Source organism: Corvus cornix, chromosome 14 (genome assembly GCF_000738735.6).
Source record: "Corvus cornix cornix isolate S_Up_H32 chromosome 14, ASM73873v5, whole genome shotgun sequence".
In the NCBI taxonomy this organism is placed as follows: Eukaryota; Metazoa; Chordata; class Aves; order Passeriformes; family Corvidae; genus Corvus; species Corvus cornix.
This window is the reverse complement of record NC_046344.1, coordinates 6,583,402-6,599,675: the sequence shown is the minus strand read 5'-3', so window position 1 is coordinate 6,599,675 and position 16,274 is coordinate 6,583,402. Positions and strand designations below refer to the sequence as shown.

The window sequence follows — 16,274 nt, the reverse complement described above, 5'->3', positions numbered from 1 at the left end:
GCCTCAGTTTCCTTCGCCCTCAGTCTTCGGGATGCCCAGTCCCCCTCCCACTCCCTCCCCATGCCCGTCCCTGCCTGCAGGGGTGGTGGGTACATTTGGAGGCACACGTAATGTGGTGGTTTTTTTGCATAGAATGTAGCCGTTTCTGCCAGTTCTTGCTCCGTGTGACAACTCTGTCCCCACGCGTGACAGGAACCCTTAAAAGCCAACCTCAGGACCCCAAAGAAGCACCCACTGCACCACGAAGGGCTCGATGTTCTGACCAGAGAGACCAAAGATCTGTTCAAAAAACACTTTGGGAGTTAAGACTGATGAAGAAGAGGGAGTTCTCCGAGTGGTATTGACAGGATTAGGCAACCACTGAGCTGGGAAATAAAAGATTTCCCTCGACAGCAATAACAAGGTTCCAAAATACTTAATTTTTCAAGTCCAGAATGTTTCCCAGTGGAATGCAGTGTCCTTGTGTCCTAGAAAGGGCAAATTCACTGCTGGGATCCGGTGACCTGGGGAAGGTCACGGAGGGAAGGAAGGAAGAACTGGCGGGACACGATGGTGATCTCAGCTGAGGCTGGGAATGTGTGAAGTTCAGGTCTGTGTTGTGCTTTCACTTGTACCGAAGGCGTTTTGCTTCCTGCAAGGAATGGGATTTCAACACAGCTGGATGTTCCTGACTAAGCAGGGAGGGAATACATGCAAATTTATGGCTCTCCAGGGCAGTGGTCAGGGCACCGAGCCTGACAAGAGTTCAAGGAGCATTGGGATAACGCTCTCAGGCACACGGTGGGATTTCGGAGCTGTCCTGTGCAGGGCCAGGAGTTGGACTGGATGATCCCTGTGGGTCCCTTTCAGCTCTGGATATTTTACGATTCTGTGATCTCCACTCAGGCTTCCATCATCTTCCTGGATACTGAACGACAGACACATTCCCTGCTTGCAACAGCTTAGGGACACGTTGCTTCAGCTCCCCACGGATGGAAAATACACATCCATGTATTAACCTGAGGCATTCAAACCCTATTCCCTGATACCAAGGCGAATATTGCACGCAATCAGACGACAAGCACCACATTCGGTCTCCGTCAGAGGGGACAAAAGGGACTAAACCTCTGCTGGTGCAGTGCAGCCATTCGGGTGGGCTTCATCCCCCGCCCCGCGGGCAGCGGGAGGGACCGGCCACCCGTGTCGGGGAGGGCCCGCTGTCACGGATGGCGCGGTGCGGCTGGGGTCTCCATGTCGCAGGGGTTCCTTATCACGTGGGCCCTCGTGTCGCGGGGGTCCCCGGTGAAACGAGGGCCCCGTGTCGCGGGGGTCCCGGTGTCGCGGAACACCTCATGTCGCGGAGTGGTGACGCGCCATGACGTCACAACTGCCCCCCCCCCCCAGCGCTGCTGAGTCACGGCCCCTCCCGCGCGCCTGACGCGGGGCCGGCGGTTGCCATAGCGACCGCGCTTCTCGCGAGAGGCGGCGGAAGTGGCGCGCGGCGGCGGGCGTCGCGCGGACCCCGCGGCGGCCCCTCATTGGCGGACGGCGGGCGGCGGCTCCCGGCGCGCGCCGTTCCCCCGCCCCGCCCCTCAGCGCGCGCGGCCGCGGCGCGAGCCGCCAAGATGGCGTCGGCCCTGGAGCAGTTCGTCAACAGCGTCCGGCAGCTCTCGGCCCAGGGTGAGGGGGACGGGGCCGGCCGGGGCGACCGGGAGGACGAGGCGAGCCCGCGGGGCCGAGGGAGGACGGCGAATACCGAAGGAGTTCGTCAAACCGCGCGGGTGACGGGGGGGCGGGCCGGGGCCTGCCCGTTCGCACGGCGCTCCCTCAGGCGCGGGTCCGGGCTGCTGCACCCCCGGGGCTGCGGGGCCCAACCCGGGTTAATTGGGGGCGGCCCCGGCGGGATCCCGGCGGTGTGACAGGGCACGAGGGGTCGGCGGTGCTCTCACGGAGCTCCGTGATTCTCCCATGGGGTGGTTTCGGTAGCGGAGCCCGCACCAGTGATCCTGACAAAATATGAGCCTTTGAAATAGAGGGAGGAGCGAGCATCGCTAGGGCTTTAACTGGGATTGTGTGGTCCAGCCTGTCACTTCTGTAATGAACGGGCCGGTTGTGATAAGTGTGGTTTAAAATATATTTCTGAACTGTCCAAGTTTCCGTGCTCTACATTTCCAAGCAGAGCATGGACAGAGGGTCAGAGAGTCCTGCCCCGCCACCGAACTCTGTGACAGATCTGAGACTGTAACCATGTGTTCACAAAGGGTTTTAATAATCACAGTTCGAATTTCTTAGTTTCCCTGCCAAACTCCTAATTTTATTGTGTGTGGGCGCAGCGTTTCCTGGTTCTTGAACTTTCCCTCTGTGTTGATGCTCTGTGAAATGTGTTCTGACTGGTCTCTGCCTAAAATGTTTCCTCCCAGAAGCTGATCAAAAATTGGTGTTTCCCAACGTGGCCCCAGGTTTTATCTCTGGCAGTCCTTGGGTTGAGCTCCAGCTTTCTCTTACTCTGGTTTCGCTTATTAAACACAAAGTATTTTTACTCTAGAGACAATTTATACCTGCAAGGTGTGGGTGCAAACCAGATAGAAGATGGATCTTTGTTCTCCTGTAGTTGAGCTGGAGAACTTTCTATCACAAGTTTTTGGGGGTGCAGAAGGCTCAAGGGGGAGACTGGTTGGCTTTATGGAAGTTCTCCATGAGGCATGAGCTAGGGAGATGTTCTCTGTGAGAAAGTCCCCAGCACAATAAGGACATGGACCTGTTGGAGCAAGTCCGGATGAGGCCACCAAGATCATTGGAGGGATGGAGCTATGAGGAAAGGCTGAGATGATCTGGATTGTTCTGGAAAAGGGAAGGTTCTGGGGTGGCCTAATTGTGGCCTTCCAGTATCTGAAGGGAGCTGCAAAAAAGATGGAAGAGAGACTATTTTTAAGGGCCTGGAGGGACAGGAAAAGGGGAATGGCTTCAAACTGACAAGAGGGTAGGGCTAGATTGGATATTAGGAAAGAATTCTTCCCTGTGAGGGTGCTGAGGCCCTGGCACAGGTTGCCCAGGGAAGCTGTGGCTGCTCCATCCCTGGAAGTGTCCAAGCCGGGTTGGACAGGGCTTGGAGCACCCTGGGATAGTGGAAGGTGTCCCTGCCCATGGCCGAGGTTTGGGATGTGATGATCCTTGAAGTCCCTTCTAATCCAAACCATTCTGGGATTCTGTGAAAGTTAATCCAGAGCCAGACGGGCAGCTGGACGTGAGAGCACTCAGGAGAAATGGGTGTACTTCTGGTGGTTTCTGACTGTCATTTGGCTGCCTGGGAGGTGACATAAAGGGACATTTAGCTGGGCCTGGTATGGGAGTTTCTACTTAGATTATAAGTTGTTCAGTGTATGGGTGTGGGTAGAGGGTTAGATCACAGAATCCCAGAATGGTTTGGGTTGGAAGGAACCTTAAAGGTCATCTCTTTCCAGCCTGTGCCATGGGCAGGGGCACCCTCCACTAGACCACTTTGCTCAGAGTCTGTTTGGGGAGTTGGCTTTGTTTTTTCAGGGGAATGCTAAGTGATAGAACTGTAGAAGGGGTGGATTTCTGGAATAAGGAGGACACCAGAACTAGGGTTTTGCAGTGCCTGAACTCCATTATCAAACCACAGAGAGTTTTACAAGCCCATTCCTTCCCATGTTTATATCTTTTTTTAACTCCATATGGAGGAGAGCAGTTTTGGAGGAGAGTTTCTGGAGTTTCTGGGCTCTGGTCCCCCATCTGGAATTTTTGATCCCTCTGTCACTTCAAAACTAACATTTCATTGCTAGAACTTCCCAAGTTTTCCTTTCTCAAAGGAAAAGGCCAGAGACCTGAGGGTAGTGTAAATCTCTCTGAATGGAGGCACTATTCCTCATTTTATGGAGACTTTTGTTAAGGGTGAGAGAACCTCTGTTTTTTCTCTCTAATCTGCAAGGATTGAACATTGAAACAATACTCTGCTTCAGAAGGGCGTAGTTTTAATTAATTCAATTAATTGTGGGGGAGGAAGAGCTTGAAAGCAGTTCATGGGAATGGATCTGCTTTCTTTATAAGGGTTTTGGGGCTTACCGTACCTTCCTAAATCAAAGGAGTCACTTTTCATGCTGTGTTCATAGCTCACACCATATAGAATAACATTGTCGTTTTAATTGTACAAAGTAAATTTAAGGACAGGTTTTTAAATACTTTTGGTGTAGGTACTTAGTTGTTACTTTAATGTCTACTTCAAAAAAATGCTTATGAGCAGACCTGAAGGGTGGGTAGGGCTTGAGGACCAGCAAGGAAGAAGCTCTGGTATTTGTTTTATAAAAAAAAAAAACCATGTGGTGGGTAGAAAATGAATGCCTATTTTATTAAAGAAAATTAAAACTTGGGGTGATACTACTATTTCCTGAGGTTACATAGGGAAGCAGGTTATAATGAGGTATGGGAATGGGTGAATGTTCTCTAATTAGGCTTTGACAACAATGCTTTTTGTTTTTCAGGGCAAATGACCCAGCTTTGTGAACTGATCAATAAAAGTGGAGAGCTGCTAGCAAAAAATCTTTCCCATCTGGATACAGTGCTCGGTGCCCTGGATGTACAGGAACACTCACTAGGTGTTCTTGCTGTCTTGTAAGTGTTGCTTGCTTTTAACTAAATATTAAAACTTCAGGCAATGAGCCGAACTGTCAGCCAAGAAACGTGTTTTGTTCTGGCACTGGCACAAGTTGCCTGAAGAATCTGTGTCTGCCCCATCCCTGGAAGTGTCCAAGCCCAGGTTGGACGGGGCTTGGAGCAACCTGGGATAGTGGAAGGTGTCCCTGCACGTGGCAGGGATTGGAACTGGATGGGCTTGAAGGTCCCTTCCAACCCAGCCCATTCTGGGATTCCATGATAAGTGTTTTTCCATATGTGTTCAGCAAAAAGATATAAAATGAGCTTTCTAAACTTTATTTTCAGGCCGTTAATGCACTGAACTGTAAGCATGGAGCAAGACGTTTTGTTCCACTAAAAAATGGGCTTTTATCGTGGGTCTTGGGTGTTTGTCTTTAGACAGCACTGAGGCTCTTGCTGCTGTCTGGAGTTTAAGATAAAACCTGAGTTGCCTTGGGGATGCTGAACTAAGGTTAAGATACTTAGTCTTGAAGTTCAAACTGGCTGTATCTGATTTCAAGGGAACTATCTGCAGGTTCCACAGCTATTTTAAAATTATCTTTTAAGGGAAAGACCAGAATTCTAGTGCTGATTCTACTACACTTTTGAAACAAAATACTGATAGTACTGAAAATGATACTTGTTTGCCATTGTAGTTTGCACTAAATTGAGAATTACGTTGTGCAGAGAAAGGTATTTTCAAATGTTGTTGTGCAGCTACTGGGGAAATCCTATGCCATGTCTCATAAACACTCTGGATTTGTTTGCAAGCACCTGCATGTAAAGACTTATGAGTGAAGATTAATCTTTTTTATGGACCTCCAAGCAATAAATGCTAAACCTTTTGTTTCTTTGTTTCAGGTTTGTGAAGTTTTCTATGCCCAGCATCCCTGACTTCGAAACGTTATTCTCACAGGTGCAGCTTTTTATCAGCACTTGTAATGGAGAACACATTAGATATGCAACAGACACTTGTAAGTTAAGCTTAATTTCAGACTTGATATATTTTTGGATAGTTTGGTAATACTGCTTTTTCACTGGGGTGTTTTCTTGTTTGTTTTTTACTATGTTTAGTTGCTGGCCTGTGCCACCAGTTAACAAATGCCCTTGTGGAGAGAAAACAGGTGAGCAAGTATCATCTAGTACAAATAAGCCACTACATACCCGAGGCTTAAAGGGGATGTTACCAGCCTCTTACTCCATAAAGATTTGCCACTAACTTCACATGCGGTGTTTCTGTGCAGCTCCTTAGTTGTTAAGCTTACTGAAAGGTAATGAACCAAATTCAAAATCCTAAGATTTCTTTAGGGAAAACCTAAGGAAGATAATGTTTTGGGGAAAAGAGTCACCTAAAAACATGCTCTCCCACACAAAGTAGGAAATATGCAGTACCAAGAATGTTCTTCAGACAATGTGTACATGAATAGAGGAGAGAGCTGCAAAGGTTATTAGCACTGCTAATATATATAACTGGTGTTATATCATGTTCTTATATGAAATGCCTTACAATGTGCAGGAAACTTGATTAAGAAATATTTGACCAGTGGTTTTGTTGCTAAAATCCTGACTTTTCAGGCCACTTTGGTGAAATCTAGCTTGAGATAGACAAGATTTGATCTCTACTTCAAAGTGGAGTGAAGTGAGAGCCTTGTCTTTAGTATTTGGTGGGAGTTTAGATGGAGTCATCCAGTCAAGAACGGTTTTCTTATTGATAGAGATTACTGTATTCCTGATGAGCTTGGCTTTGTGGAGCAGAATTGATGACTATATCAGGAGAAGTTGTGTAGCCAAGGTTAATTTTATTTTCCAAGAGACTGTGATATCCTACAAAAAGGGAACCTCAAGTTAACTATTACTTAATGGAACCTGTCAATTAGTGTTATTTTTCATTTGTAAGTGTCAACATAAGATCCAATGTGCTGCCATCTATGAGAAATTATCTGAAAGAGATGTAATTTCTGACAGCCCCTGCGAGGAATTAGCATTCTCAGACAAGCCATAGACAAGATGCAGATGAACACAAACCAGCTGACCTCAATACACGCAGATCTCTGCCAGGTAAGGGGGTCAGAAGGGCTTTTTTTGTGAGAATAAAAGCTTATAAAATACCTATAAACCTTCAAGGAAATGCGTGTTCACATATTGCAGTGTAAGAATGGATTTTCAATTGGTTTTTTTGTTTTGTTTGGTTTTTTTCCCAGTAGTAAATAAGATGATATACTGAAATAAAATCTGAATCTGATATACAGATTAATTACTAATTTTAAATGTTCAGTGCATGTCCTCAGGTCTTTGATTTTGTTTATGACTTCAGAAAGTCCTTTGACATCCCTTCTCTGTGGGCTGAAAGTCACACAAAGCTTATCTGGGGTGATATCAGTGTAATATCCAGCTACTGTCTGCTCAAGTCTGACAAAAGACATGTTTGTCTCAGTGTCTTTGGCCTGGGTTTGTGCTTCTGTCTCATGGCTCCTGGGATTTAGTTGACAGGAACGTTCAGAGGAATATTTAGTGCTGACAGGTCTGGAGTTTCAAACAGCTTTGTCAAAGTTTAATTTCTACGAGTCAGATAATTTTATAACAGTTCATAATCTCTGTTAAGGGTTTTCAGCCTGTGTTACTCCACTACTGGCATGCTCTGGTTTTTTTACTTGTGGGAGAGTGATATTTATGCAGTAGTATTAATTAATGTAGTTTTAATTCCTTCTCATGGAAATTTGAATGGAAATGGCTAATTTATGAAAACTTGATTTATTTTCTTGTAGCTCTGTTTGTTAGCAAAATGCTTTAAACCTGCCCTCCCGTATCTAGATGTGGACATGATGGATATTTGTAAAGAGAATGGGGCATATGATGCGAAGCACTTTTTATGTTACTACTACTATGGTGGGATGATATACACTGGGCTAAAGAACTTTGAAAGAGCACTCTACTTTTATGAACAGGTAACATGAAATGAAATGATAAGTCCTAAGTGTGATCTCTGGAAAGGCAAAAGTAGATGTGTAACAGTGCTGAGAAAACACAGCACCTTTGACCTGTCACAAGCAAACTGTCTTTGGAGGTGTTTTCCTTTAAGAAAGTCTCTTACAGCCTTATTGCACTGTAAAGCTGGGCAGCTCAAAGGGTGATGTTAAATTTATCTCACTATAAATATTTTTCAGTTGCCTGCTTGAAACTGCAGCACAGGTCACAGGCTGACACACGGTTGTGCGTCCTTAATAAATAGGCCAGTGATTTTGCTAAGGCCTTGGCTACTTTTATGAGAGGAGTTATGCTTCTTCAAGGCTGTTACAATATTTTCTGGTTTTGCTTTATCTGGGAAAGAAAAGGAAATAGCAAAACTGGGAAAACTTTGTATGTGAGGGAAATGCTGTGAAATGTGCCAAACAAATTGGTGCAGCATTTTTCCTTTTTGTAAAGAAGGGTCAGCTCTTGAGTAATTCCAGTATCACAGTAAACTAAATTCCTTTTTCCCTATTCTGCAGACATCTGATAATGTAACAGCTTTATAAAACCTCTTTGAGGGTCCATGTAAATCCAGGTTCACAAGTAGCTACAGGTGACTTCTGGTACTTTAGATATATTCCAAGGAAGGAAGTTCTGATTGTATCTGAGCAGGGCTGTTTTAAGACAGGCACTGCTGTAACGTGATATGTTTTGAGTAGCTTGTATAAAATTTCCTTTTTCCGTGTATTTCTGGATAACTAATTTTGACAGAAGTTAGTTAAGTTTCAGCGCTCAAAGGAGAATTTCATATGTCACTGTATCCTTTTTGCATGCAGCTGGAAATTGAGTTTTTTGTTCATGGAGTAGCTACCAGGATCTACCAGTAAGCAGACTAAATTTCTGTTCCATTTCTTTCTCTCTTGCTTAGGCAATAACTACTCCAGCCATGGCAGTCAGTCATATTATGTTGGAATCATATAAAAAGTATATCCTAGTTTCTTTGATACTACTTGGCAAAGTTCAGCAGCTACCAAAATACACTTCCCAGATAGTTGGTAGATTCATTAAGGTAAGTATTGCAAATACATCTAAATAATAGATCAACAAATCTGAATTTGTAAATGTGTAAAAATGGAAGGTGTCCCTGTCCATGGCAGGGGTTTGGAGTGAGATGAAGGTCCTTTCCAACCCAAACCATTCTATGATTGTATGATATTGGTGATAAAGGTTTTTAAAATTTGGGAAAACTTCAGGGTTGAGTAATACCAATCAATATTCCTTTTGCTGATACTGCACATTCTTTCACAGCTTTTTATGTTAGAATTTAAAAAATATTCAGATTTCACTTGGCTTTCAAGCTGCAGTGTCCTTGTGAAAAGATTTGACCTGTAACTTCATCTGATTGAAGTACAAAATGCTAAACAGTTTATTCCCAAACCCCAGGGTTTTTTACGAATAAAAGCTTCTGAAAAAAAGGCCAAGTTTGGAGTCTGTAAGCATTCAGATAGGAGGTGTAGGGTGGGAGACAAAACTGCTGCTGAGAGAGGTCTGATGCTAAGTAACATAATTTTAAAGGTTAGTTCCTATTTAACACCGAGTTTGTTGATTTGTGACCAGAGAGTTCCAAAATTCTTCTAGCTTCAGAGACTAATAAACAAGCTCAAAACACGTTAAGGTAATTTAGGTGAACTGATTTCCCCCTCTGAGTCTCTGCTGTTGATGCTGTGACCCGATGTGGTCAGGGATGGCTTGTCTTAGAGGGCAGAACAAATACAATGACCAGGCAATACCCTACTTACCCTACTTACCTCCAACTCAGCTGGTCAACTGAGAGAGTTTTTTCACACTGTTGTAAGTAAAACTGTCACACAGAGGTCCTGGAATGATGTTGATTAAATGTTACACTGCAGTAACACAGATTTAGTGTATGAGGGTCTGTCCTTGCCATAAAGCCATGTATGGGTATCTTGTCCTTTTATGAGAAACGCCTGAGCTACTTAAATTTACTTCCATGCCTGCATGGCTTCTAATGTTGGAGCACTGAACAGATTTTGTGAGGCTGGTTGAACACTGTGTTCTTTAAGAAGGGTTCTCATTTTTCTAATTGCAGCCTCTTAGCAATGCTTACCATGAATTAGCACAAGTTTATTCAACCAATAAACCCTCGGAGCTTCGTAATCTGGTGAACAAACACAGTGAAACTTTCACAAGGGATAACAATATGGGGCTGGTTAAGCAGTGCTTGTCATCTCTCTACAAAAAGAATATTCAGAGGCTAACCAAGGTAAGAGAAACTGTGAGCAGTTTTCCTCTAAGAGTGTATTTCTGAAATATATTCAATTTAGAGCTAAATGATAACACAGTGATGTGACAGAAATTACTATAACTGAGATTGGTGTCTGAAACAAAGGAGACTAAAATGCCCTGTATAGGAAAACAATTCAGTTGCCTGCTTATGCATTACTTAAAAGGTGATTCAGTCTGTCTGTCAAGGGGGTTTGCCCACGAGGTTTTCGTAGATAATCAAAAAAGTGAGCACTTTAACCCAGTGACCTTCATCCCTATTCAAAAAATAGAAAAACTGAACTTTACAGGCCACTTCATTAGAAAAGAGTTAGTGAATAGGACAGATTTTGGAAGTGCTTGAAATAAAAGGAAAAACAGAAGCACTGAAGTGATTTACCCCATCAGCTGAGAGATCAGATTAATTCTGAAAGGTGATTGGGGAAAGCTGGTTTTTGGCAAGCTTATATGATATTTGTTGCAGTAGAAAAGAAATCTCATAATGAGGTTTTTATATTCATCTCTTGAAGGAAATTCAAGGGATGGAGAGTCATGTTTTTTGGGTAGAAAGGTGAAAGAAGAGGTTGGACATGATCAGGACTGTCTGGTATAAAACGAAATTGCAGGAATGAGTAATGACTCCATACGTGCTCAGTGTAACAAATTAATGTCAGGAGAAAGAACTGACTCACTCTCATGATCCCTTTAATAACTGTGTGTTCCACTTGTTTCTTCCCATCAGACTTCCACAGTCAGGTTACACAGGCCATGAAGCATCAACAGGGAAAATCCTTAACATCCAGTTTTAACACTTTGATACTTTCTAAATTTCAGACGTTTTTAACATTGTCATTACAAGACATGGCAAGTCGAGTGCAGCTGTCAGGGCCCCAAGAAGCAGAAAAATACGTCCTCCACATGGTAAGACCTCTGACTTGGTTAAACTATCCCATAATTAGTGTTTGGATTGGCAGTGCACATTCTGAACAGTTCTTTTTCGTGGTGGAGGAAATGCTGTCAGTCTGCTGTGGTGTTTAGACTGTTCTCAAAAAATGTCAAAAGCTGTTCTCCACGTAGGATAAGGCAGGAATCGTGTTTTTGGGAACCTGTGGGAAATAAAAGCAACCAAGTTAAGACAATTCCACAAAGAGTCTGTGTGTTGCAGTTACCTGAAATTCTGTTCTTGGTGGTAACTTCTATTAAACCCTCTGTCATTTCAGATAGAAGATGGTGAAATCTTTGCAAGTATTAATCAGAAAGATGGTATGGTCTGTTTCCATGATAATCCTGAAAAATATAACAATCCAGCTATGCTTCATAACATTGATCAGGAGGTAAATCTCAACTGCTTTTGGAATTCTTACCAAAGAACCTTAGTCTGTAATCAGAGAGCTGCTGGCAGAGGCCAGTGTAGTAACTTAGATACAGAGAGTGAGGACTGTGAATCATTATTTGACTGCTTTACAGTATTTTCACAGATTTTAGATTAATACTCTCTGTCAACGTGTTCCCCATTGTGTCCTGCACAGCTTGAGCTGTTTCAGGAGACTGACTGCTTGCTGTTGGTGATGGGAAGATTCTTGAATGGATTAGAAAGATTGTTTTTAGAGTTTTAATCTTCAAGGATCACTTCCATTGGCTCTCAATAACCTGCCTGTAGGTTAAGGTGTTTGACCCTTATGGGACTGTCTTATCAGTGGCCTTAAAAAGGGCTGTTAGGAAGACATGGATCAAATGAAGGGAATAAAAAATGGTCTGACACTTCTGTTTGGGAGGTGAGGGATGAGAACAATTTGATGTGGAACTTCAGTGATGGCAAAAGTTATTGGTTCTACATGGCACAGCCATGAAATGTCTTGAAGATCAGGTGCAAGCTGGTCAAAGTAATCAATTTCATACATATTTTTAAGATGCTGAAATGTATAGAGCTTGATGAACGACTGAAAGCCATGGATCAAGAGATCACTGTGAACCCTCAGTTTGTGCAGAAGGTAATTGATATAATGTCTAGTAAGGGTATGTGAGAGATTCATTCAGTGCAGTGACTGTGTTGTACTGAATGTCAGTATTTACAGTGTTGTTATTATACTTTATTAATAATATGTGCATAAACATCATGACACATCAGAAAGATAATTTATTATTTTTGAAGGTGTTTTTTCCTAATTAATCCTGTAGTGATTTCAACCAGAAAATGAAGTGCATGTTATTTCATAGGCACTTTATTTTCCTGCCTGTTCACTTCAAAGAACTGTCTTTCTCAAGCCTGCAGACCTGTTTCTGAACAGAACTAACTCTCTCCCTTTCAGAGTATGGGCTCTCAAGAAGATGACTCAGGGACCAAACCATCCAGTTATTCTTGAAATTAATGTTGCTCACCACTCCGCTTTCAAGTAAAAGCTTATGAAAGAATCACGCCTGGAACAGGGCATTGAGGAGTTCCACAAAGAGAGCAGAGAGAACTGAGCTTTGCTTTTCACCTGGACATTAAGAAAATAAAAGAACACCCTCTCAGTACTGTATAATATCAGAAATATTCTCTGCAAAGAAAAAGGAAATCTCAAAAGAAACTTAAAAGTCTGTTGTGGATTTATTTATCTTCAGATTAACATCGTTAATGCATTAAATAATCTACCTTTTGTTTTAAAGGGTTTGAATGTTGCCGTGTTTCTGTAGCAGTCCTTCTCTTCTGCAAAAGAAAAAGTGTTATTCAGGGAAGAATACAAACTAGTGTTGGTTCACTAACAAGATAATTACTGGTTCATTATTCTGTATTTAAAGTTGGCTCGAAGTGCAGATTTATCGTATGTGTGGTGGGGGCAGAGGGGGGGAGTTCAAGCAAATCATAATGTAGAGAATTTGCATATGCCCAATGTAGCTGGTGCTGTCTGTAAAGGAGGAAATGAGAACTGTTCTTCCCCAAAGGATGAGGATGTCAACGTGTCCTTGTAAGGAAGTTTGCTGCAAAGTAGGAATCATATATGGAAAACATACATGACAGCTGTTTATGATTTTAAGTTTCTGGTACAAAATATCTGCTAATATTATTTGCTCTTAGATGAAACTTACTAGACCTAAACAAAAGGATATTTGGAAAATGTTGGTGTCCTGGAGGATTCTAGGTAGGAAGTTGTTTACACTGAAAGAAATTTAAATGTTTGTTCCTGTGCAACTGGCATGAAGGTTTTCAACAGGCTGATAGTTTCTTTGGTGGAAACCAGTATTTCTGCATGGAATATAAATAGAATTCTATACAGCTCTCAAAATGCAGGATTTTTTCTGAGATAACATGTTGGAATGATACCTGGTTTTTAATTTACTATTTTAGACTTTAAAACTTTGTTACTGGATTCTTTAAAGTGCTTCACCCCTTAAATCATTGAGCTGTTTAATTTTCTGTTGTTCTCGTGTATCTGAAGATTCTCACTGTTCCAGCACCTTCCTGTCAGGCAGATATAAACCTGTCATCAAGTCAGAAAATGAGAAGCCACTGCTTCCTACTGAAACACCTGACCAGGAGCTGCTTGCTCCTGCTACCCTGCCAGCTTGTTTCCAGGCAGGAGCTGAGCATTCCTGGCTCTTGCTGTGTGAAGTTTGTATGTATTGAGGTCACCTGTGGTTGAAAATACTCCATTTGTGCTTCCAGTGCTGATACAGAAGTGTTGGGGTTTTCACTTAAAACTGGTGTCCCATGTCTAGCAGAGCCTCTGTGACAGCAGGGTGCTGCTTTCTGGTGAAGAGGTGTCCCAGATTGTGGTTGGTGGTGAAGGATGTTTCTGAAAGTATAAAATAGCAGTTCACTATTGAACACAGTGGAGGTCCACAGTGTGAGCAGCTCATCACTTCCTAACAGAGAGAATTCCATTGGGACAACTTTTATACCTGATCTTTAAGCAAAATCCTGGGTTTTTTCATAACTTGCATTAACAACCTTGGAACTAGAAGAGATTTATGATTTTGAAGGTTTTTATCCTAATTAATCCTGCAGTCATTTCAATGCTGAACATACACCATTTTCCTCTCTGGTCCCATGGAAGTGTTAAATGAGTCATTAGTGATGCTGGAGCCCAAAGCAGGGTGATTGTTACAACCACGGGTGGCACTCCCAGAAGGGGCTGCAAACAACTGACCCCAAACCCCACCCATCCAGAAATGTGCCTGGCTCAACTTTCCTTGCCAGTGGCTCCCTTGTCAGAGGAGAATGTATTCAGGATGCTGTCATAGAGTTGGAGAAAAAACAGGAATATCCACTTTTACACTACTAGTTCCTAGTAATGAGCGTGGATTTACCTGCTGAGAGCTGCAGGATGGTTTCCCAGCTGTGAAATTGGAAGCAAACTAATCTATGCAGCTGGCAAATAGCTCTAGATTTTTCTCTTTTTTCTTGCCTAAAGTAGATAAAACAAATCCATGCTCACATCAACAGGATGGCAAAAATAGCTGTGTAATAGTTTCAAGTGATATATTCCATTATATATCTGATTTTTAAGAGGGCAAATGCTTTTAAAGTTAGAAAACGGCTGAGGTTCCTTTTCTGGCGTGGATAGTTGTGCTGTTAATGTCTGAATTCTGTTAGAAATTCAAAGTCAGGTCTCACCTGTAGTATCAGTAGATAAAGCATTCACCAAAAGTGCTCCAGGGAAGGGCTTTTAAGTCTTAGTTTGATAAACACACATGGTCTGGCATCTGCATGTCTTGAGATAGCACTGAAATTAAGTCAGATTTTTAATGAAGCAGCTCCTTCCAAGTCTTGGAACTAATGGCATGGGCTGTGGTCAACCGAGAGGCTTTGAGAACACTTGGGCTTTCTGGATTTAATTTGTATTTACTGCAAGGAAGGACTTCTGCTCAAATCTAGGAACACTGCGTGCTGTGCTGCTCCCAACTTGGACTCTCAGAGGTCCTGTGGCTGCTTCTTCCCATCGTGCATGGTCACAAGATGTGTCCAGGGAATACTGAGTGCATGCTTTGATATCTGACTCTGATTTTGATACATTTTAATTAGCAAAGATGCAAAATACACTTCTGAAGGCAGCGTTAGATGTGCAACTGCAGTTCATAGCCACAGGAGGGGTCTCTAGGCCAGTTACTGTGAGATTTTGAAATGTTTCTAAGAAAGAATGTTTGGAAGCTGTTTGTGTACAACCCCCACTCCTGTTTTTGTGCCACCAAGGAGCCCCAGTGTGTGACCTCCGCTGAACCATCGCTCCACTGAGTAACTCCAGCTGCCTCCTCTCCACAACTTCCCTCTGTGTCCCACAGCACAGCCACAGCCCCGTGTTTGTGTTGTCATAGGCAATCTGTATAACCTAGGAAATGTTCTCTGCGTGGCCCTGCTGGCCCAGGAGGTTAGTCCTGAGAAGTTGTTTAAATGTACTATTGGAAAATAAAGATAACAAACGAGGCATTCTTAGTTTGTCTTAAATGAGATTGTAGGTCTTTTGTATTTGGGTTTTCCTTAGATTTTTGGGGGGGATCTCTTGTTCTGGTTGCTTTTCAGGAGATGATTTTGGCTGACTGGGGAGGCTGCTGGTTGCCTGCTCTGTGTGGCAGTGCCCTCTGCTCTGGAGGTGTTCAAGCCCTGCTGGTGACTCCTCGGTGCTCTCCTGAGCAATTCTGAGTAGAAATAGTCTTTCTTTTGTGTCTTTCTTGAGAAGTGCTGCTGCAGGTCCTTGTCTAGATGGGCTTTGGGATTTTGGATGGAACACTTACTCTGAGCAATCTGGTCTAGTGAAGATGTCCCTGCCCATGGCAGGGGGTTGGAATGGGATGGTCCATAAGGTCTTTCCAACCCAAACCATTCTGGGATTCATGTCTGACCTCTGTGTTTCTGTAATAATCCATCTTGCAGGCCATCTGGGTATTGTTTTTATCAGAGCCATAATTATTAGTCCATGTGTGGCTGCATGGATCCAGAGGCATGTCTTATAGTGGTATCAGCTGCTCTTTTCTTGGGATTGAAGTACAAGTTTTACTCAGTTAAATAATCTATGCTGTTATATTCTTGAAAATTTACTATTTTCATTCAGATTCGGGTATTTAAAACTCTGTAAGGGGCAACTCCAAGGGGCAGGGAAGAATCCGGTACTTTGTTATTTTGAAGCCTAATAGTTCACATGGAATTTGGTTTAGCTTTCTGTCATAGATTCCTACAGGTATATAATCTTTTAATACTTAAACTTGATATCCTGAAGAGAAACTGTAGTAGTTTAATGGAAATGAAGAGCCTGAACAGATTTAACTTTGGCATTTGCTCCCTGGTCTTCCCGGGCTGTACCTGAGTAAACACCATAGAGCTGCTTTATAAATCGGGAAACGACAATACTTCGAAGCCTTCATCTGCCATAATCTTACATTCTAAGCACCTTAAAGAATTAACACAGACAGTGGGTGCTGAGTCTCCAGTGGAGAAG

At 43.1% G+C, this 16,274-nt stretch overlaps 1 protein-coding gene across 3 annotated transcripts; it reads left to right on the top strand.

Moving 5' to 3' along the window:
- The first annotated feature begins 1,553 nt into the window (after nt 1-1,553).
- On the top strand, nt 1,554-15,268 carry COPS3 (COP9 signalosome subunit 3). Of its 3 annotated transcripts, none has more exons than XM_039560364.1 (12): nt 1,554-1,659; nt 4,479-4,608; nt 5,491-5,603; nt 5,704-5,753; nt 6,595-6,687; nt 7,395-7,574; nt 8,507-8,647; nt 9,689-9,862; nt 10,696-10,782; nt 11,082-11,195; nt 11,772-11,852; nt 12,171-15,268. In XM_039560364.1, exons 1-12 carry the CDS (start codon nt 1,605-1,607, stop codon nt 12,222-12,224), a joined length of 1,272 nt encoding a protein of 423 aa, XP_039416298.1. In that variant the 5' UTR covers nt 1,554-1,604; the 3' UTR covers nt 12,225-15,268. The 3 variants fall into 3 exon arrangements, with proteins under 3 accessions (XP_039416298.1, XP_039416300.1, XP_039416299.1); XM_039560366.1 differs by having other exon boundaries at nt 1,605-1,659; nt 6,527-6,687; XM_039560365.1 differs by lacking the exon at nt 1,554-1,659 and adding an exon at nt 1,720-1,742.
- The last annotated feature ends 1,006 nt before the right edge of the window (nt 15,269-16,274 follow it).